The 23,139-nt window shown below is 40.2% G+C and overlaps 1 protein-coding gene across 1 annotated transcript; it reads left to right on the forward strand.

Moving 5' to 3' along the window:
* The first annotated feature begins 750 nt into the window (after window positions 1-750).
* Window positions 751-21,882, forward strand: Ms4a12 (membrane spanning 4-domains A12). The gene is made up of 6 exons (XM_055614203.1): window positions 751-775; window positions 4,050-4,141; window positions 9,105-9,254; window positions 13,710-13,766; window positions 17,699-17,815; window positions 21,772-21,882. The coding sequence occupies exons 1-6, from the start codon at window positions 751-753 to the stop codon at window positions 21,880-21,882; spliced, it is 552 nt and encodes a 183-aa protein (XP_055470178.1).
* Window positions 21,883-23,139: the final 1,257 nt, after the last annotated feature.

Raw genomic sequence — 23,139 nt, forward strand, 5'->3', positions numbered from 1 at the left:
CATCAAGAAATCTTAATTGTCCCTGCAGGTCTTGTAGACAGGGTAAGTTTTGGGACAATTAAGATTTCTTGATGCTACAAATTTTACTGCTTAGCTCATCTCTGCAAGTCTGCTTTGTGCGTTGCAAGTATTAAACTGTCAAAGATTAACAAGATGCCTCATGAGAGTTCTTATTTTAGGAGAGGGACAAGCAGTTAAGAAATCACAACGGTGAGTGATTCATATATTAAGAAGTATGTGAAAAATGGAATATGACAAAAGAGAGGATGCTCTTTCTGGCGTAAAGATGATATTTTGTGAAAACTCCAAACAGGAGATTTGTACTTTGGGGGTTTGAAACGTGGGAGGACATTTCAAATGGAAGAATTAGGGTGGCTATTCCTCTACTGAAGAGGAGGAGGAAGAGGAGAAGGGAGAAAAGGAGAGAAAGGGAGAAGAGAAAGAAGGTAGAGAAGAAGCAAGGGAAGGAAGAAGGCAGAGAGGAGGAAGGAAATAAAAAGAGGGAGAGGAGGCGAAGAAGAGGAGGAAGAAAAGAGGATGAGGGTTGAGAATGTCGTCCATAACTACAGCTCCTGCAGGGTTCTCCTTACATCTTTCTCTCAAATTCGTATCCTCCATTTTCTAAAACTGTATAACCGACTGAGTTCAATTAGTGTACCTGATGTACCTGAGTGTAGGCTGACCAGTAGAGCCTGAGCAAGTCCTGATGGCCCCACCCTATAATAAAATGATCTCTCAGTTCCCAAACGGATGTCAGCTACCTGCATCTCCTCAGGTAAGAGCAGAGCCGGTGAGCTCTTCAGCCATCCATGCTGAAGTGTCGGAGGTCTACTCTTCTGAGAGTCTTCTGAAGATCACCATAGATGTTGGCAGTCCATGGGTACAACATTCCTGTGGTGTCTAAAAGTCACTATTTTCCAGCAACCCTCCTGGTCCTCTCACTCTTACCATGCTTCTGCCCCCATCTTCCACAATGTCCCTTTGAGGCAAATCTGTCCTCTGAGGCCACATTTTTCTATGACAGCATTCATATCCAGGTTGCAAAATCCAGCAACCAAGAGCTCAATTTTTGGCAATTCAGCCATCATTGTACTTTTTTTTTTTTTTTTTTTTTTCCTAAAGCTCAGGGATCTGGAGGGATGTCCTTTCTTCTTCCTGCTCCTTCCCACCTAAGTTTGATTCTGTTTGTCTGACCTCCTAAAATTAAAATGGATCCGCTCTCATCCCACCCACCCCCCTTTCCACAGGAAAACTCTATGGGGAAGGGAGATTCTGCATTTTTCTCCATTTCTTACTCTCAATACGTAAACAGTGTCATTCATATTTCTGATCAGCAGGGCTTTGTTCAACAAATTATATAATACATGAAATCCCTGATACTGGGTGCCTCAGCAAATTGCCTGTGAGGGAACACTTCTTTAGTTGGCAGGCCAAAAAAAAAAAAAAAAAAAAAATCAGCTTTGCTTTTGAGACAATATAATCTGAAGACGTTGGAATGGATGACCTTTCATTCATTTATTCACTTCTGCCAGGTGCCAGATCTAGCACCCTTATACTAAATGTTCGGTGGGTAGGGACCCATATCATAAATGACAGTCTCACGTAAGCATGATGTCTGTTGTTAGGCTTCTCTGATACCTATTATTTAGGACTCGAATAGCCATTTTTCATGGTTAATATTTTTTTGTTTGACACATTCATACGTTTCTATAATGAATTTCAGTCATCTTTCACCTTCACCCCCAACTCCTCTCATCCTGCTCCGGATCCCTTTTTAGCAAATTTGCCTCCAGCCTCCATGTCTTCTTTTGCCCACCGTATTTATTAGCTAGAGTTTCTTGTCCCAGGGCGGATGACAGACTTATGCAATTTAATTTCTGAACCTGGGACGGACACAGAACAGGTGTGACCTTGATTTTGCAGAAAAACAAAGAACCAGAGAAGACACATCCTGCCAGATCTGGGGTTCCAAAAGCACTCTTTCCTTCTAGAGTTTAGAATTCGGATTTTGAGGAGACTCACAAGAGAAAGACTTGCTTTCCATCCAGCCACTGGAAAACAGCGGGGGGCAGGGGGCATTTGCTTGGCAGAGAAGTCCATGGAGCAGGGAATCAGCCTTAGCCGGGCTTACACACTCTGCAGATTAATAGCTAGACCGTGCCCACCAATGGCCAGTAAACGGTGTCTGCACTACAGCCCCCCAACCCCGCTGGCCCTATCACCTAACCCCGTCTGTATCTGGTGGGCCTGAGGATTGTGTGGAACCTCCAAGGGCCGGCAGAACTAGCGTCTGCGTGGCCCTCCTCACGTGGCGCCCTTCACGGTTGCTCTGGGACACAAACGGCAGCTGTGCTGCGTTGGATCCACAAGAGGTAATGAGGGACGCATGGTGGTGGCAGCGTCACTGAGGCAGGCAGGTGCTGCCTGCAGGAATCCCAGGGCAGGACGATCTGGACCTAAAAGCAACCCCTTCAGGATTGCCCCCTTCCAATACTGAGATTACGGCAGAGTAGGGAATCCATGACCCTTGAACAGACCACATTAAGAACAGCCGTTAGACACCACTTTCTGGTGAGTTTCAATTCTATACTAGCTTCTTTTTTTCTCCCTAATACAACCCTGCAGGTGATTCTTGTCGCTGAGAAGAGCCTTTGAAGGAGTTTGTTACATTTTTAACAAGTCACCTGTAAGGGGTAAGTTTTAACACGAATATTCTAAAATTTTCTTTGTGTATTTTGTGCCTTTTTTTCTTCTTGTCAGATGTCAATGGACCATTACCATGGCAACTGAATCCTTCCGAGTTCCTGGCTTATTTAAGGAGACGGAAATGTTTGCAAACGAACGCTCTAAAGACAGTGTTGTGAATTTTAGATACGACTATATGTAGTGGTTGAAGGAAAAGGGAAAAGATTGATCAGACAGAGACTAGAGCAGGATTGGGTCGCGGAGGAGAGGTCATGGGGGATGGGGCAGAGATTGTCAAAGCCATATTTAACTAGAAGGCCGCTCGAAACAAATGCATTAACTTTTTGGCTGAAAAAAAAACAAAACAAACTACCTTTTATTTGTTTTAGCAAAATTAATATATATGAGTATTTACATAATGTGCAGGCAGCCAGACTTCCAAAGGAAAAAAAAAAGAACTAAGAGGTTGAAGGTGGTCATAAGGTGATAAATTCTGTTCTTTTTTGATCCCTGATTTTCTCTGGGTGCCCTTCTTCCCACACCCAAAGTTTTGTCCACTGCAGTCCTGTCCTTTAGAACAGATTAAACCTAATAATGCCTTGACTTTTAGCTTTTACATCTTTGTGCTCACAGATTTTGCCAGATCACCAGACAAGGAGTTTACCCTGTACCCCACTAAGTGACTTAGATAACTACTTTCGTTGAGGCCAGCTAGAAGAAAAAAAAAAAAAAACGTTTTCATGGGTATCAAATATAGGAGCTGAAGGAGGGTTGTGACACATACAAAATCGGGACCGTAACCCTCCCTGTCAATGCTAGCAACCATGAGTTATTCTTGTCTTGCCTACTGAACATCCGCCTCTGGTCGTCTTATTCGCTAACTTAAGAAGCCTCCCTATATACAGCACTTATTTCCCAGGCTCCTCTGCATCGGGGGTAAACGTGTGATACAGATTATTCTAGTCAGGCACCTCCCAGACAGACTTGAGCTCAGACAACACTGATGACAGGTAATAGGCTAAATCAAATCTACCAAGGGTCTAGACTTCCTGAGACAGCAATGTGGGTATACGTGGGTAGGTGCTAGACGGACTGATGTGATTGGGGCCGCTATCACATAGTACTTACCATGGTCTAACTCAAGTGTGATCAAGGAGCAAGACTTTTTGAGAGGTGGTAAATACTACCTTTGTCAAAATACTAGTCTGGTGCAAAAGCATCTGTCCGGGAGCGATCGAGTATCTTTTTAAAAAAATGAATGGCAGCTGTATAATTGGATTTCCCCCTCAGGCTTAGGAATCTTACCCAAGGGAATAAGAGTAACTAGTTTAATTCATATTGATTTTTCTCCATGTTTTTCACAGGAGAGAAACTTATCCTTACATCCCTCTGTCACATCTTGATAATTATGCCACAAAATCGTCTGTGGATAAAAAAAGAACTGAGATTGTTGGGGGTAAGAACAAAATACTATTTGAGGATTTGGAGTAAGTCAACACCATAACACATAAGCTAGGAGACATGGGCCACCCCTGCATCCTCGATGAACTCCTCAGATGAAGGCCAATTACCATGTCCTGTGGTGGTGACATGACATCAAAAATGCAGAGCCTGGAAATGAGGAGGAAAAAAAAAAAAAAAACCCTCTCTTTTACAATCTACCAACTATCTCAGCCCTAACCTGATGACGTGTGCTGAATGAGGTGAGCAAATTGTCAGTACCTCCAGAAGGACCTGCAGACTGCAGAGCTCTCTGAGCAGCGGTTAGTTACAGAGGTGTGTGCTGTCCGCATCTCACAGGCACGCTGCTGCTTGCCCAGGCGATCCCACCCACCACACTTTCCGGCTGTGTGATTTTGTGTCAGCCATGCATACTGCTGACTGATAGAGCCAGACTGAAAGTTAAGCGTGGAGGATTAGCTTAGCGTGAAAGTGGTGCTCACGCCCGACGCCTTCGCACACTGAATCTACACGCTCCTTCTGCAGAGGGTCCTTACTGTCTTAGAGAGCGGATACATCCCAAACTATTTACTCCAAAAGACCCTCCGAGCTACCATTTAAGCTGTATCATTTAGACTTGTATTTAGAACATGTCGCTTCCTTCAGCTGTCACTGCCTGTATGGAGTCGTGGACAGCATGGGATGCCTGTCCTCTAGTAGAATACAAGCCTTAGTAAACACGTGCTGAGCAAACAAAAACAAATAAATAAATTAGATGAGAAAAGTCCTAAACAGTCAAAACACACACACACACACACACACACACACACACGAATGCACGCATGCACCTATGAGTGGGCACAGGATACCTAGAAATAAGTAAATTAAGCAAAGTCACAAGATACAAGATGAACTGTGTTTCTATAAGATAATAATGAACATGAAGATATCAATCCCTAAAGAAAAAATACATATATGGAAGAAGCCGAATATAGGACTTGTATTTTGAAAATGACTAACAAAAATTATCAATTTAAGTTATGTCAATAAAAAGACACATGTATGGATTGCAAATCTCAACATAGTAAAAAATGTTAGTCAGCCCTAAATTGGCACATGGGTTTGGCATAATTCCTATTAAAATCCTAGTAATATCTTGAATATAGCTATATACATTTTTAAATGAATTAATTTATTTATTCACTTTACAACCCAGGCGTAGACCCCTTCCTCCTCCTCTTCCAGTCCCATCCCCCATCCTCTATTCATCAGAATAGGGGAGCCCCCTACCCACCCACCCCAGCTCATCAACCCACATGAGGACTGAGCATGTTCTCCTCCCCTATGGCCTAGTAAGGCAGTCACGTGAGGGGGACGTGATCAAAAAGCAGGCAAAGGAGTCCACATCAGAGACAGCTCTCGCTTCCCTCGCTGGTGAGGCCCCACGAAGCCTGAGCTGCCCATCAGCTGCATATATGTGGAGGACCTAGGTCTAGTCCAGGCATGGTTCTTGGTTGGTGCTTCAGACTCCACAGGCCCCTCTGGGCTCTGGTTAGTTTGCCAAAGATTCTGTAGGAGAGAGAGGGAACAAAAACAGCTAAATCAAAGGAGGAAAAAAATCGTACTAATTGATGTTTAAGATACTGTCTGTCTACAGTCATCAGATTATGTGATTTTTTTTTTTTAATAAGAAAAAGCACAGACAACTAGAGCCAAACACACAGGCCAGAACTAGACTCTACAGATACAGCCAACTGATTTCTGGACTAGGAACTGTTTGTGTTTTTGAGAAGGGGTCTATATACCCCAGGAGGCCTCAAACTACTAATCCTACCTCCTCAGCCTACCAAGGGTCATTGTGGATGTGAACCACCATGGCTCAGTCAGTTGGGTTTTTTTGTTTTTGTTTTTGTTTTTGTTTCATAAAAAGAACTCAATGTACAGTGTCACATAAGAATAAAAACTAGAGATCAAGTCTAAAGAGACACAATGAGCCTTAATAGACTCCTAACCTTTTAAGAAATTCAATGAATACTTAAAAAGTTCTTGCTCTCCCATTTAAAAAAAAAAAAGTCAGAATGAAAATTAAGACATGGTGATTCAGAGCAGGCAGAAGCATGTTGCCAAGGAACAGAAGTCCTCGTGCAGGCGAATCTTCCCACGGAGTTGAACAAACAATACTTTCCACTCACCAGAACTAAAAGAGACTTGGCCTAGCTTCATCTCTGTGGTGAAGTAAAGTGTTCTGAGAAAACACCTTCAAGGGAGATGGGGTTTATACAGCTAACAATTCTGGATCACAGTCAAGGCAGGAACTTGAAATGATTAATCATATCCACATTCAAGGGCAGAAAGAAAATAACCACATGCCTGTCAACTATTCAAAGTCACTCTGAGTCTGTCCACATCAACTAATGTAATCTAAACAGTCCCCCACGGACATGCCCACAGTCTGATCTGGTCTACACAAATCCCCTTGGGGCTCTCTTCTCAGGTGACTCTAGGTTATGTCAAGTCGACAAAAAAGGACTAGCACTTTAAAAAAATATTTTATTTATTACAGTTTATTCACTTTGCATCCCAGGTGTAGCCCCCCGATTCATCCCCTCCCAATCTCTCCCTCTCTCCCTCTTCTTTTCCCCTGCACCTTCCCCAGTCCACTGATAGGGGAGGTCCTCCTCCCTCCCTTCCATCTGACCCTTGCCTATCAGGTCACATCAGGACTGGCTGCATTGTCTTCCTCTGTGGCCTGGTAAGGCTGCTCCCACACACACACTTCAAAGAGCCAGCCACTGAGTTTGTGTCAGAGACAGTCCCTGTTCCCATTATTAAGGAACTCACTTGGGTACTGAGCTGCCATGGGCTACATCTGTGCAGGGGTTCTAGGTTATTGCCATGAATGGTCCTTGGTTGGAGTATCAGTCTCAGAAAAGACCCTTGTGCCAACATTTTTTGGTTCTGTTGCTCTCCTTGTGGAGCCCCAGTCCTCTCCTAGGTCTTTCTATCTCCCCCTTCTTTCATAAGATTCCCTGCACTCTGCCCAAAGTTTGGCTATGAGTCTCAGCATCTGCTTTAATACCCTGCTGGATAGAGTCTTTCAGAGGTCCTTTGTGGGTAGGACCTTGTTTTCATCCTCTTCCAATGTCTATCCCCTTTGCCTCTGAGTGAGGATTGAGCATCTTACCCAGGGTCCTCTTTCTTGCTTAGCTTCTTTAGATATACAGATTTTAGTATGTTTATACTGTATTATATGTCTATAATTATATTATATGAGTATATACCATTTGTGTCTTTCTGCTTCTGAGATATCTCACTCAAGATGATCTTTCTAGTTCCCACCATTTGCCTGCAAATTTCATGATTTCCTTGTTTTTAATTTCTGAGTAGTATTCCATTGTGTAAATGTACCACAATTTCTGTATCCATCTGTTCCTCAGTTGAGGGACATCTGGGTTCTTTCCAGATTCTGGCTATTACGAATAAAGCTGCTAAGAACTTGGTTAAGCAAATGTCCTTGTTCTATACTTAAGCATCTTTTGGATATATGCCTAGGAGTGGTATAGCTGGATCTTGAGGTAGTACTATTCCTAATTGTCTGAGAAAGCACCAGATTGATTTCCAAAGTGGTTGTACAAGTTTGTATTCCCACCAGCAATGGAGGAGGGTTCCCCTTTCTCCACATCCTCTCCAGCATGTGTTGTCACTTGAATTTTTGATCTTAGCTGCTCTGATGGGTGTAAGGTGAAATCTCAGGTCATTTTGATTTACAATTTTCCTGATGGCTAAGGATGTTGAGCATTTCTTTAGGTGTTTCTCTGCCATTCAATATTCCTTTACTCTGAATTCTCTGTTTAGCTCTGTACCCCATTTTTTAATTGGATTACTTGATTTGTTGCTGTTTAACTTCTTTAGTTCTTTATATATTTTAGATATTAGCCTTCTGTCAAATATAAGGTTGGTGAAGATCCTTTCCCAATCTGTAGGCTGTCTTTTTTTTTTCTGATGACAAAGGGCTAGTATTAATGTTACCATGATGCCAAGACCAAATAAGATTTTTAATAGTGGATGATTAAAAGCCATTTCTTCTTGTTTCCAAAGTCAACACAAAACATAAAGAGATTATTTCACTGAATAAGATAGATAGAGGGCAAATAAACATCTATAAAGATATTCAACATCATTAACCACTGAAGAGTGAGAACAGGGGATTGTGAGTGAACATTCTGCATGTACTACAAACAAACAGTGGCCAAGCAAATGCCAGAGATCCTCCCTTAACACTGAGGATGAGGATATGAAAAATGGTAACTGGTACTCTGAATTGTATTCCAGCAGCCTCTTTTAAAACAAACATCCAGCTACCATTAAACCCAGAAAATGTACTCCTGGACATTTATCCCAGAGAACTGAAAACTAGTCTACACAGCTATTTCCAGGTGATTACTCATAGTCTTCACTTCCAACTGACAGTCAGGTGAATAATTGAGCCATCTAGAGTCCCAGATGCCATGGTCTACTATAAGAAGAGAAAGAAACCACACAAAGATACTACAGCTTGTTGGGTTTCCATGCTATTCCACTGAAAAGGCCAGCCTCAAAAGGTATATTTGGAATTGTGTCCTTTATCAAACACTCTTGAAATTATGCAAGTATGAAAAACAGATGAGTGATCACCAGGAGTTACAAGCGTTCCTTGGAAAGTTACAAGAAAAGGCAGAACTTGGGATGTCTTTGTAGTGACAGAATAGGTCTGTGCCTTGATTATGGTTGATAAAACATGACAAAATGGCCTAAGACACACAGAACATTATACCACAGTCGATGTCCTCATTCTAAAGTTCTGCAAGTTATCACTATCTTGGAGTCATGGAGGAACATCACCTTTCTGTTTCTTTCTGGATTTTTTTTTGTCTTGAGGTGTGTTTCTTTTTAAGAGTTAGCTGAAACTGTGACTAAGAATGGTTATCTTTTCCTTTCAGACAATACAAATAATGACTAGCTTCATTGTAGAGAGCCTGGGATACTTCTGGACATACCTGTCCTTTTCTCAAGGTTTTGCATTTGGAATAGGACATAAGTATATTCCTATCATAGGAGCTTCAGGATACTCGCTTTGGGCCTCTTTGCTGGTGAGTAACTTCATCTCTGATGGTAACCATTAATGCATGCCTTACATTTCATGGACTTTGATCCAAGCAACACACCAGAGATAGGATGCAATCCCTGTTCCCTAGGAAACCATTCCCACATGTACCTGAAAAGGGACAATAGCAATTAAAAAAAAAAAAAAAAAAAAACTTTAGTCTATTACCTGAACTGTTCTCGCACAATAATACTCTACCTTTGTTGGCTTTTTAGCCAACCTGTGCAGATCTTGTCAGGTAGACCTGGGATCCGAAGACCTGAAAGAATGAGACCACCTCCATGCAGTCTGGCGCTGTAGACAACTTTACTTTAGTGTCAGTGTACTTCTATAAACAAACGAAACAAGGAAAGCAATGGTTCTAAGAATGTTTGCTTGAGTTCGGAAAAGCATGTGTAAAAACGTCAGTGAGCATATACTAAATATTAATAGAGCAGCCCCTTCCCAGAAATTTCTCAGGGCAGACCAATTTAAAAGCAATTGTCTGGCACATACTATAGATTATATTTGAGAAGGCATGAAAACAAGGCGGAAGGCCATATCCAAGTTTAGGGTATACTGACCAGATTGGGTTCTATAGCGATGTTCCGACATCTAAGAAGAATAAACATGTCTTGTAAATTGAATGTAAATGTTTGTCACAGAAGGCATGAAATCACATCCAAGAACAATCCAGAAAACAACATTCCCCTGAGGTAAAGGCCCTCTGCCTTTTTCCCAGAGCTCTCTCACAATTCCCCAAAGGCATTGTTCACCATACATCACCTTTTTGATCAAGTTCCAACATATCCCACTTTCTAATTTTTTTTTTTAAATCTTAGGGTATTCATTCTTGTTTGGAACCATCGGCATCTTAAGAGAAGCCCAAAAAGACATGATAAGTGCAACACTAGAGGCAAGGGTTCATGACACTTCATCAGGAGCACTAAGGGTTCATGCCTTGTAAGGCATAAGCAATCCCTTTTTGTGATTTCTTGTCTTGAAATTCCAAGCAACTGCTTAGAAAACATCTGAAATTTTTCATCTTGATACCCAGTAGTCTATTTCTTCATATGACATGGGACAGGACAATGGCCACATGTAGGGCTGAGCATCCTGAAAGTTCCAGAAGCTAAGTAATAGGTTCCCCCACTGCGGCAAATTTTAAAACTTTAAAGTAAATAAGGTAATAGCAAAAGTCTCAGAAAGTAGTCTCCTTTTTTATTTTTTTAAAAATTCTTTCTTAAGGGTGGAATGTGTATGTTCTACAAATGTTTGACTTTGTGGGTTGTAAGTGTTTCGGGTGATGTGTTGGATTTGCCATTCATAACAGGATTTCTTAAAACCCCCACTAGTAAAAAGCAGGACCATTGGTTGTTTTTAACTGTGTGGGAATACCTGTAACCATAAATGTCTTCAATAAAATGGAAATAAGAGCTTTGGAGGAGGGTCATTTACCTGCTTTTGAATGCTGAATAGTTAATATTGTATTATTAGGGCCTGACCATTAATACTTAAATGTCAATTAATACTTATTGACCATCTCTGCTTGGGAACAATATGATTAGCAACCGGGGCACCCAAGACCACAGAGTCATTGACATAAACAGAAGTATTATTCTCTTCCCAATTAATAAAGCAAAGCACAGGAGGCTCAGTGACATCAGCACAGTCTGTCTCAGGGTAACAAATGCATTCAACAGAGATAAGATAACAAAAACAGGGGGCTGGAGAGATGGCTCAGCGGTTAAGAGCACTGTCTGTTCTTCCAGAGGTTTTGAGTTCAATTCCCAGCAACCCTCTACTGCCCTCTTCTGGCCTGCAGGTGCACATGCAGCTAGAGCACCAATATGCATAATATAAATAAATAAAATATTTTTTTAAAGTATCAGTGGACTAGAGGAGGGGCATAGAGTTAGAAGAGGCAGGGAGGGTGGAGTTGGGAAGAGACCCAGGGACAGGAACACAGCTGGGATACAAATTGAATAAAACTGTAATAAATAATGATAATAATAAGGCTGACATGTTTTTTAAAAAAAAAAGGTAGCAAAAACAGCAATTTTGCAGTCATACCCTTTGCCTGAGATTTCAACTCTTTTCTCTCAGTCATTGATTTCTTCATCTGAGTCATTTTGGGTAGGGAAACTTTGTGCTTTGGGTTTGACGACTGTGTTGCTACATTCTATTTCTTTTCTTCAGGTGAGGCTCTGTAAATGCTTTGGAACTTCTTGGTCCATCTTCCACAGGTCAAATCAGCTTTTCAGGTATCCACGCCGGCTTTTCAGCACCCTGAGGAAAAAGACAAACAGCTTCAGCTTCAGTGAATTAATGGAGCTGGGCCATTCAACCAGCCAGACAAAACATTTCCCCAAAGAACTATGACCCTGACTTGTTTTGGAGGGGCCCAAAAATGTTCTGCAGCAGTAAGGGCACCCTTGCCCAAATTTAAAAAAAAAAATTTAAGAAGATAAAATATTGTGAGGAGTAATCACGCCACCCTACTCTCCTCCTTTATTTTGAAATAACATTTACGTTCTTCTGTTAGCTCTCTCCACAAAAGACTGAAACCCAGGGGTTACATGGGATGTGGGTGCTGTGGGTTAGATCAAACTGGTGGCAAAATCCCTGAAAAGGTTTGGCAATGTATGTCAGAGCATTATTAGTTTTTTAGAATCTTACAAGGGCATAATATAGGTGAAGCCAGGGTTAAGTCGTCCAAGGGATTTAACAAAAATTTCAGGATATTCTTACGAGGAATAAAAATTTAAAGGGTTAATACAATTTTTACTTTCGTAAACAAATCTTTTAGCATTTTATTATTTTTTCATAGAAAGCAGAATATCGATATAATGTAGAATAAAAGCAAGAGAGAACAGTTCTTGAGCCCTTTTTAAAGCAATTGCAAAAATCTTTTGACACAAAGTTGGGCTATTCATCATTGTTTATTCCTTTTCCCATGTCAAATGACTGCCAATAGTCAAAGCACTGTATGCTCTTGGAGGCCTGTAGCCAGAGTTAACCCTTGAGTGTGCAAAAGATCAATATCAGCACAGAGGTGGGTGTAATCATTAATATCACCTCTCTTTTGAAAGAGGCAACTAGCATATGCCAGTTGCTTAATAAGAAGTTTTTCTGCCTTTCCATCAACCTTAAGACAACTGACTGCCTGTGAAAGATGAGAAAGTCTTGATATGGTTTATCAGGCTGTTGTCTGATTTTAGAAAGTTCCTATCTTTTTTCCAGAATCTGGTAACTTACACCATGCATCCTCTCTCCCATCAAATAAGGGCCTCCTGCTGGCAATGGCAGCACAGCATCTTCCCCCTTCCCCCATTTGTTCCAGTCATCAGTACAGTTCTCAGGGAGAGGAGGTTATAATATTTCAGGCAGAGAAGCAGATGGCCAGAAGCAGTCATCCTCCACTGGAGCCAACACTTTTACCTTCAATTTTCTTCCATTCTGTTCCTTATGAATTTGCACTGGGGAGAAAAAAAAAACTTTCTAGCTTGTAATTTTTTTTCCTTGGGTCTCATTATCTAGCTCATACTCATGTAAGGAATCTGTAATCTGTAATAGCGTTTTCTAAATCCTTTGGCTCATCCCCACTTGTTTGCATCACGATATGGACCGATGCCCGAGTCACCCAGGATGGCACTGGCATACCTTCTCCTTATCCATGGGCTTTCAATCTATTTTCTTTAATTTGATCCTCTGATAAAGTGCCCCTTTCAGCAAACCAAGAACTATATTCTGTTATTAAATCCCAACGTTCCTGTAGCGGGGCTTTAAGGCGTTGCAGCACCATTGTGTCAACTCAATACATGGTGCTGGTTTTCCTACGTTTAGCCCCAAATGAATCCCTGCTTGCCTCCTTATGCAGGAGTCCCCATGTCCTCTAAAAACTTTTCATTAAGGTCCCTGTTCAGGCAACATTTGTCGACGCTTTAGCCAACCTGTGCAGATCTTGTCTGCTGGACCTAGAATCTCCTCAGTTTCTCCCCTGAAAGAATGGGGCAACTACAGTCTGCACTGTTAAAGGGCCATTTGATACATAAAAAAAATAAAATAAAACCAGTTTCTTACCCATAATGTTCCTTCATAATAAGAGTGTACATTGCAAAAAGGTTATTTGATACATTTGTGCCCATGATAACGAAGACAAGATGCATTAATGGAAAACAAAAGCAGTTTGATGCAAATCAGTTATGCACATGAGATGCTGAAGTCATTTCAAGGTGCCCCTGGATTCCATTTCTACTGCATCTGTAACATTAGTGGCTAGAACCATCATAGATTTTATCTCTGTAAGTATAAATCTTGAATTATTTCTTGGTTTGTTTTCTTAATAACCCCACTAAGGAACTGAGATAATACCCCTCAAGTTAGAGCATCCTAAAATTATCTTGAAGTTTATGTATAGACATAATGACTGGGTATTAACAAATGTGGCCTTTGCTTACAGTTTATCCTGTCAGGAAGTTTTTCAATAGTTCTACAGAGGAAACCTTCAAATAATATGGTAAGTCAGAAGACTTAGAGCAGCTCTGGAAAGTTTTGTCCGTGAAAGTAGGAAATTTTCAAAGAGTAAAAACTTTAAAAAGATAAAATAAGTCAGTGAAGATTTAGCAGGACATCTGAGTCATTAGATATCTACCCAGAAGTCATTACGGGAGGGGGATATTTAAAAGTCTGAGAAACATAACATGAATCCAAAGCAAGGTGGCGTGGTTAGGTCATCATGCACAGCAATGAAAGTACAGCCATAGCACTACTGCCATACATGAATATCAAACAAGGTTCATGTTGATAAAAACCATTGTTTTAAGACTTAACAAACCTAAGCTTAAACTGTAGGAAGCAAGAGCCAGGGATGTGGCTCACTCTCTGTGCAAGCAAAGGGGCCTGAGTTCAGATCCCCAGAATCCACACAAATGCTGAGCGTGCTAATGTTCATCTCTAATTTCAGTGATCTACAACACGATGGGAGTCAGATACAGTAGAGTCCCAGAAGGGCACGGGCTAGCTAGCCTGGCATACGCAACCACAAACAGCAAAAAGAGACTCTGTCTACAAGTAGCTGAGAACAGACACCTGAAATTGTTTTTAGGGTTTCTGTTGCTGTGAAGAGACAGCATGACTACAACAACTCTTACAAAGGAAAAAGAAAACATTTAACTGGAGCTGGCTTACAGCTCAGAGGTTTAGCCCATTATCGCCATGGTGGGAAGCATGGCGGCCTGCAGCCACACATGGTGCTGGAGAGGTAGCGGAGAATTCTACATCTGGACTGGCAGACAGCAGAAAGACAGACAGTGAGCCGCTAGGCCTGACTTGACATTCTGGAACCTCAAAGCCTACCCCCATGCTCAGTGATACGCTTTCTCCAACAAAGCCACACCTGTTCCAACAAGGCCACATCTCCAAATAGTGCCACTCCCTATGGGCCAATGGGGGACACTTTCATTCCAACCACCACATCTTCTAACCTCCATATTTGCCCAATGCCAAACATTCTCCCACAGATACATACACACACATTTCACACGTACACACAACCAATTTGTGTGTACAAAAACTGAGAGAATGGCAAAGAAAATTATTTGTAAAGACATTTACCTTCACAATGAGTTTTTTTTTTAAAGAAACAGTGCAAATATAACATGTAAACATAATTTTAGAGATGAAAATGTATTTCACATTATTTGGACAAAACTCTCACCAAAATCTAGGAAGGAAATTTCCTCAACTTAATAAGGTGACATGCAAAAATGAAAACTAATTTCCTCTTAGCAGCAACAGACTGAATTCTTTCCTCTGAGGCTAGTGTGTTTGTTAGATTTTATTGTCAACTTGACACAGACTGGAGTTACCTGGGAAGAGAAAAACCTCAGCTGAATAATTTTATCAGATTGGCCCATGGCCCGTTGTCTTGATTGCTAATTGATGTAAAAGGACCCAGCCTACTGAGGGGGGGGTACCATGCCTGGGCGAGTGTACCTGCTCTGTGTAAGAAAGCTAGCTAAGCAAGCCAGAGGGAGCAAGCCAGTAAGCAGTGTTCCTCCATGACTCCCGCCTCAGTGTTCTGCTTTGAGTCCCAGCCTTGGCTTCCCTTTGCGATGGACTGTAAGATGACATAAACTCTCTCTTTCTCTAAGTTGCTTTTGGTGTTCATCACAGCAAGAGAAAGCAAACTAGAACAGTCAGTAACAGTGCGCATACGTGCTATGCCAACAAATTTATCTAACGCTACATCAGAGTGTTTGTATAATGTAGAGAGTCATTGTATAATGTAAGAACTCAAGGAAAAAAGATCTAAAGAGCAGCAGGATTAGAGTGTCAGAATACGTGTTGCATCCACAGACATCGGAAATACGCTAAGACATCCTACAGCATCTAAAAAGTCTATCAAAAATCTAGAATAAAATAGTAAGCTAATTTATCAGCATTGCAGAACATAAGTTGCCTATAGGGGAAAAAAATCAATTGGGTATTTATGTGGTTTGTTGGCATACTCACCTGTTCAGGGAATTTACATTGTTCCCAGTACTGAACCCTTTCAAACAACGCTCTATGAAAACTTGATCCTGACATATTCCTTGTTCCTCTTGTGTATAGATGCTTATCTTTTTAAAAAGAAACTACCGAACCATTTCCCCAAATATCCATTGCCTATTGCATTTTGGCATCATTATTATTATTACTGCCACTACTGCCACCACCACTACCTTGAGTCTGACTAGTGCTGATCGTGTATACATGGGTGTGGAGTCATCCACTGGGGTGGGCAACCTGCCAGAAGCCACAACCCAAAAGAAAAGTGACTCTTACTCCCTCAGCAGCCAATCCCTCCAATAGTCAGCTAGAGGTAAAGCCTTGGGATCTCTTCCGCCATAATGGAATTTTGACGGGCTTGAACTTGTGCCAGGTCTTGCCACAGGCAACCACAGCTGCTATGAGTTGATAAATGTAACAGCCATACCACATCTAGAGGACAGCATTTCTCTTCTCTCCTTATCCTCTAACTCCTCACATTCTTTCTGCCCTCTTATCCAAGATGTCCCCTATGTGCCCTAAGTAGGAAGAGGTTAATAGAGGTAACCCATCTATGGCTGAGCACTCACAGTCATTTATTCTCAACACTTCCACCATTTTTTAGTCTCTCCATTAACCATTACTCACCACAAAAAGCTTCTCTGACCAAGACTGAGATCAGTACTAATCTATGGATATAAACATAAATATTTAGAAAGCAACTTGGCAATAAAAGTATTTAATAAAAGAAAAAGCCGAATAGATTATCCTCTGTAGGCTGTGATATCCCCAACCATGAGCTTTTGATGGGGTTTACAGTACCAGACATGGAATCCACCCTGTGGATCAGGTCTTAAAGCCAATCAGAAAGCGGTTGCCTAACCCCTATAACAGTCATGCCACTATAGCACCTGGTTGGTCTGACAGGTGAGTATTAGAGCAAGTATTAGAGTCAAGTGCTTGGTGAGACTATTGATGTCTTTGCTCCATCAATGCACACAGCACAACACCATCTGTCGCTATGAAAGCCAGCCTGTAGGGAGACAGTTTCCTGGGCAGTTTGAGATATAATTCTTCATAGCCCTCATTGGTTGCCTTTCTACAAAAGACTTTCCAAAAGAGCGAATAAACTGACATCAGTGAACAACATATAACAGCTTACATTAAGATACTTTGTTCCTTAAGATAGGTTTCAGAATACAGTGATTTAAATTGTCATACTTTGTTTTCTAAATTTAGTAACTAAAAAAAGTATTGTCAATATGGACAAGGAAATAATGATATTAAAGGATATATCGCCTCTCTGATGTGGATAAAGTGCAATTATCCGACATTATAAAGCATGCATTGTCTGAGGTGTGTAGCCTGATAAGCATGTGGCCTGCCTGGGGAATGACCTTTAATAGTATGTAGTTCGCCACATCAGCAAGAAATCTAGCTAGATAACAACTTTACTCCCAAGAAAATTCCCTAAGTCTTGCCTTTTTGCTGTCCAAGAACCATTGCAACCTCCTAGAATTTTTAGCTCTCTGGCAATATAAAATTATGTGGTGTGGTAAATCTGTCCATATCATGGGTACATTTTTTATGTCCCATTTACATTTAATATGCACTCAACTTTCCTCAATAGTTTGAAAATGTCTAATGCAGAGATCACTTCTTTTCTACTCAGCACAGAATAGGCATTGAACCAGTTACCAGTAGAGAAATAAATACATGTGTGTCATAGTAAAACTTGTATTATTCCTCCAAATTGTTTGGTCTTACGAGGAGCCTTACGAATCTGCAGTTCTGACCTTTTTAGCGATCTCACTATTCCAGAAAGATTAGAATTTCTATAGTTCTTCGATAAGAATGCACGTTCCAGAAATTGATATGGAATAGTTTCCAATTACTGGACAATACTTTCCTCTGTTCTAGCTGATCTGGACCCTGACCATGAACATCTTAAGCATCATTGCAACACAACTTGGTGTGTTTTTAATAACAATGGAGCTGGTAATGACTTCAGATTTAGGATCCTCCTTGTGGCAACATGTAAGTACCAGGCTTCTGAGAGAATTTCATCATGATTTTAAAATGATGCCTTCAGCTCCTCAGTGAGGATTGAAGCATTCAAGTATTAGTCAAATGACGAACATTCCTCTAATCAGTTTACTCGCAGGCATATGTACCTACTATCCGTGTGATACAAGCTACATACTACATTCCAAAGCCTCAGGGAACCAAATAAAGTCTTAAAACTACTAATACAGATATTTCATTGAGGAAGCATTACAGTCAATCCTGGCTCCTCCTGGTTGCTATGATACATTTATGACTGACAGTTTGCTTCTTCCTAGGCACCTACATCTCTTAAGACCAGTTTTTCCAAGGCATTTTTTTTTTAAGATTAAATTTGCTAGAGTAAGACTTTACTCTTTCATGAGTGAAATGGCATTTATATGGACTTATATTAGCCATAGACTTTTGGTCAATGCAAGTGCTATAGTCTACAGAGTGAATCACCTCTGCAACAGATATAATTTGGAAGGCTCATATATTTAGTTCCACATGCAAAAGCCATGTGAACATTTTTGTGTCTCTGAATCTGTCTTTTAGAGGGTCCATGAAGAACTGTTTAAGGCTGTTTATGTTTGTGTATCTGTTGTACTATGCAGGTGGGACTATGAACATAGGCGCACTTAGCCACTTAGGTTTGTTGGTGTGAAAGGAAAGGGTGAGGACAAAGAAAAGGAAGAGATGCTGAACAAATTCTGTAGGAATTTGAAGCCATGGTATTGAAGTCTCGTCTATAAACTACTGTCCTTCTGTTCTATGCCTAGGGTTATAGAGAGGCCAAAACTACTGGACTTGTAACTAAGACCTAGAAACCACATTTTTTTTAAATTGATGCCATTAGATGTTGCCTGTGTAACTTGTAAACTAATTCAGAAAGTTCTCCCTACTTCAACATGTAAGAGTTATAGTTAATCAACTAGTCCCAAAATATATATTGGTTAGTAATTCACTTTTACATTTTTTTTATTTCTATGTATCTTTGGGAGAAACTTTAAATAAATAAATATGGATGTAGATACATATCTGTGTATCTCTGGCTCAATAAAGAAGCAAGCTTTGAAATATTTAGCTACTTGCTAAAGGTCATGGGTCTGGTCACCTAAAGAGCATTTATTCTGAATTTACTTGGGTAAATTCCAAGTCACCTCACCACACTAAATAGAGCCTTAACAAAAATCAATTCAGTGACACATGGGAGGACCATTATATTGACATAGAAGTGCTAAGCTCCCCTTTGGTATCACTTACTAAATAACAAGAGAAAGTGTCATTGTATATACTTCCCCATTAAATAGTCCTATTACATTGAACCACAAAAGAAACTGGACCTCAACTCTACCTTCTCCAAAGGCTCATCATCCTTAAGAAAATATGCTAGTTCTCCCCACAACAAAGAAAAAAGTACGATTCCCATTATACTTTGGTAGAAATATATCAATTCACTATCCTCAACAACTATTAATTATTTAAAAAAGTAAGTACTGACAAGAAAGTAAGGAATAGGGAACCATTACACTCTGTTTATGAGACTGCAAATACTGCAGCCATTATGGTTTCATTATGAAAGTTCACCAAGAAATTAAAAACGGAAATATCACATTGTGCTGCAAACCCATTACGAGGGTATATCTGTAATGAAATCAAATTAGAACATCAAGGAGACATTAAAAAGCATGATATACAATAGCTAAGACATGTTAAGATGATATTCGTTTACATTTGTCCTTTGTGAAACCATCATGTTATAAGAGATAATTACGTTAAGAAAAACAAGCCAAGTGTGAAACACAAGAATTATGTAATCACACATACATAAAAAATTAATAAATAAATTGATCTACTAGAAGATAGGAGTAAAACAGTACATGCTGAGGGGTATGGAGAAAGAAGGTTTGGAATCTATCATGTCAGATACTGCAATAAATATGTCTGCTTGTTTCTTAGTTTAAAAAATCTATTGTCATATGATCAAATATAGGCATGGATTTTCAGCTACTGAGGGTATGAAATACAATATCTTCTGTAATGCCAGGTTCACGGGACCCTCAGAGACCACCAGGAGGTGACTCAATGCAAGAGAGCTTTATTACCAGAGTGACCCAACTCGGGACCCAAGTCTCTCTGATGCAGCAGTAGAGAAGTGGGACCCCGAGCTCTGAGTGAACAAGATTTTTAAAGGGAAAGTCTGTGAGCAGGGGGTTTCCATGGCAGCAAGCAGGGGGAGCATAAGCCTTGGCAATACAGAATTGGGTGAATTTTAGCAGGGCGGGGTGACCTTTTCTGAGGCACACAATCACAATGGATAAGTATGGATCTATTTGCATTTTTCTACATGAAAGACACACACGGTAAATACTCACTCATATGGACATGTAATATAGGATAAACCTACTAAAATCAGTACATCTAAAGAAACTAATCAAGAGCGAGGACCCTGACTAAAATGCTCAATTCCCATCCCGAAAGGCAAAGAGGATGGACATCAGAAGAAGAAAACAGGAAACAATTCAGGAACCTGCCACAGCGGGCATCTGAAAGGCTCTGCCCTGCAGACTATCAAAGCAGATACTGAGACTTAAGGCCAACTGTTGGGCAGTGTGCAACCCCCAGGCAGGAGGAGAACCACAGGGCTTGTCAATCTTTTTATTTTGTTTTTAAGAACCAATTCTTTCTTTTATTGATTATTTGTATTGTTTTTTGTTTGTTTTTATTTCCTTAATTTCAGTCCTGGTTTTGGTTATTTCTTCCTATTATCTGCTGTTTTGGAATTTGCTTTATTCTGGTTTCTTCCAAGGTTCTAAGATATATTTTGACTTGTTAATTTGAAATAACTTTTTTGATTTAGGCACCATGTACTATAAACTTTCCTCTTCCGATTGTCTTCATCGTGTCTTATCAATTTTGCTATATTTATGATTTTACTTCCATTCAATTCTAGGAATAGTTTTCTTCTCCCTTCTTGATTTCTTCAATGACCCAATTATTCAACAGGATGTGGTTTAATCTCCATGAGTTGATATATTTCCTTTAAATTTTTGGTTTGGTTTGGGTGGGGTTAGGTTGTTTGTTTGTTTGGGGGGGGTCGTAAGACAGGGTTTCTCTGTGTAACAAGCCCTGGCTGCCCTGGAACTTGCTCTGTAGACCAGGCTGGCCTCAAACTGACAGAGATCCACCTGCCTCTGCCTCCTGAGTGCTAGATGGGATCAAAGGTGTGTGCCACCACCACCTGGCCTTCCTGTCGTTTTTATTTCTGTTGATATATAGCTTTGTTCTATTGTAATAAGAGGGAATACAGGATTTTACTTCCATTTTCTTATATTTGTTGAAACTTGCTTTGTGTCTTAATATATGATAGACTTTGGCGAAGGTTCTACAGGCTGCTTAGAAAAATAATGTCCACTGTTTAGTGTTTGAATGTTCTGTTCTGTAGATATTAGGTCCATTTGACATCCATATGAACCTCACTGCCACTGAGACTCAAGAAACCTTGCAGATAAATTATGAAGAATGTAAGAGGTGAAAGATGGGGAGTAAAGCTGTGAAATTCTATCTTCTAGACATAATATAGACATCATAAAGAACTCACAACATCTGTGGTTACCTGTACAAGATTTATACAAGAGTAAGCCAATTAAAATTCTCGAATACACAGAGATATGGATATGAAGTGGATAGTTGCTGTGGGAAGAATTATACTTTCATAAGGATATGACCACTAGTTCAGTGGATGACTTTACACATATACATATAAAAATACTAGTTGGACATAGTAGGCTATCAAAAAAAAAGAGAGAGATGAAGTTGGGAGGGGTTGACAAAAGGAACTGGAGGAAGAAATGGAAGTATGCATTGTAGTATTTCACCTATATATACATATATGAAATTCTCAAAAGTAAATATTAAGTAAAGACTATGTTTTCTTTTGTATACAGAGAAGTGGCAGAATGCTCACAGAGTATCTGTTCTTGTTCACTATCTTGGAGATGCTTACAGCATCCGTAGTAATTGAGTGGACCTATAGAGCAAGACAAACAGAAGAATAAAAGGTGAGTCTATCATTTCTCCTTCAGTGAACAGAAGCTACTAACTTCTCTGATATACCCTATTCAGATGACTTAGAAAGCATTATTCATGGGTAGTGTCATCTCTAAACTTGGACTAGAGGGAGGTAGAAACATTTTGCAATACTGTTCTGTACTAAACAGCTCTTTGTATAATTGAAGCTAAATAAATCTCCTATGTGAAGTGAGTGGAGTGAGGATGTACCTGAGCAGTAGAGGACTTATGTAGCATTAGTGTGTCTCTCAGTTTGATAACCAGAAGAAGCCTATAAAAGAAGTTGGGTGGCATAGAGTGCAGTGGTAGAGACCCTGGGTTTTATATTCAGCAGTACTTAACTGACCCTCGGTCCCACTATCCACCTCCACAAACACTGGAGCCCAGCTTTTATCACTTGCCTCTTACTCCATAAACACACCTCGTTCACTTTACCATCTTAATTTGTAGATGAAATCCTTAAGTAAACTCTGTCTGGAATTAATGTGATTAAAGATTAAGGAGGGAGAAAACCTTATCAAATAAATTTTCCCCAGATCTCCTACTTTCTCTCACTCCAAAGGCTGCCTCTGCATTTGTACAGCAAAAGTCATCTTCTTTTAACAACATGTGGCTGGCGTGTGTCACTCCAGAGGACTGTGGGTACTTATGTCTAGATCACTATTTGCCTTTGAATAAGTTTTCCTTAAAGCAGTGAAATATGGAGTTAAAATTCATCGAAAAGCCTAATACTCATAAACTTGAAAAACGTATGGCTGGAACTAAAGCGCTGACTCAGTGGCTAAGAGCATTTTTTTTTTTTTTTTTTTTTGCTCTTGCAGAGGACCCAGGTCTGATTCCCAGAAGCCACTTAGTGGCTTACAATCATCCATAACTCCAATTCCCGTGAATCCAGAAACTTTCCTCTGTCTTCCGCAGGCACCAGAAACATGCATGATGCATAGATATGCATGCAAGCAAAACACTCATGCACATATATAAATATTTTTAAACACAAAGCCACAAAATACAGTCATAATTCTCTGAACAAAGGAACAAGAGAAAACAAATTGAAATTATTTGTTTAGAACTAGAAACAGAGTATATAGAAGAGGAAAAGAGAGGACAGGCAGAGGAAAGGGAAATAAAAAGCAGAAGAAAAGGAGGAAAGTTGTTTTTAAAATACTATTTAAAAAGCCCATGGTTTTGTCTGGGAAGTATACCTCAGAGGAAGTCCTTGTTAGCATGGTAAGAGCATGGGTTCC

Source organism: Psammomys obesus, unplaced genomic scaffold (genome assembly GCF_907164565.1).
Source record: "Psammomys obesus unplaced genomic scaffold, mPsaObe1.curated_primary_1811, whole genome shotgun sequence".
Classification (NCBI taxonomy): Eukaryota; Metazoa; Chordata; class Mammalia; order Rodentia; family Muridae; genus Psammomys; species Psammomys obesus.

What these genes read in the sequence shown, in the direction of transcription:
- Ms4a12 (XM_055614203.1), top strand. Translation starts at nt 751, where the DNA reads ATGTCAGCTACCTGCATCTCCTCAG. An exon ending in AGCTACCTGCATCTCCTCAG is followed by an intron (nt 776 to 4,049) that starts GTAAGAGCAGAG and finishes TGTTTTTCACAG; the next exon opens with GAGAGAAACTTATCCTTACA. An exon ending in CGCTTTGGGCCTCTTTGCTG is followed by an intron (nt 9,255 to 13,709) that starts GTGAGTAACTTC and finishes CTTTGCTTACAG; the next exon opens with TTTATCCTGTCAGGAAGTTT.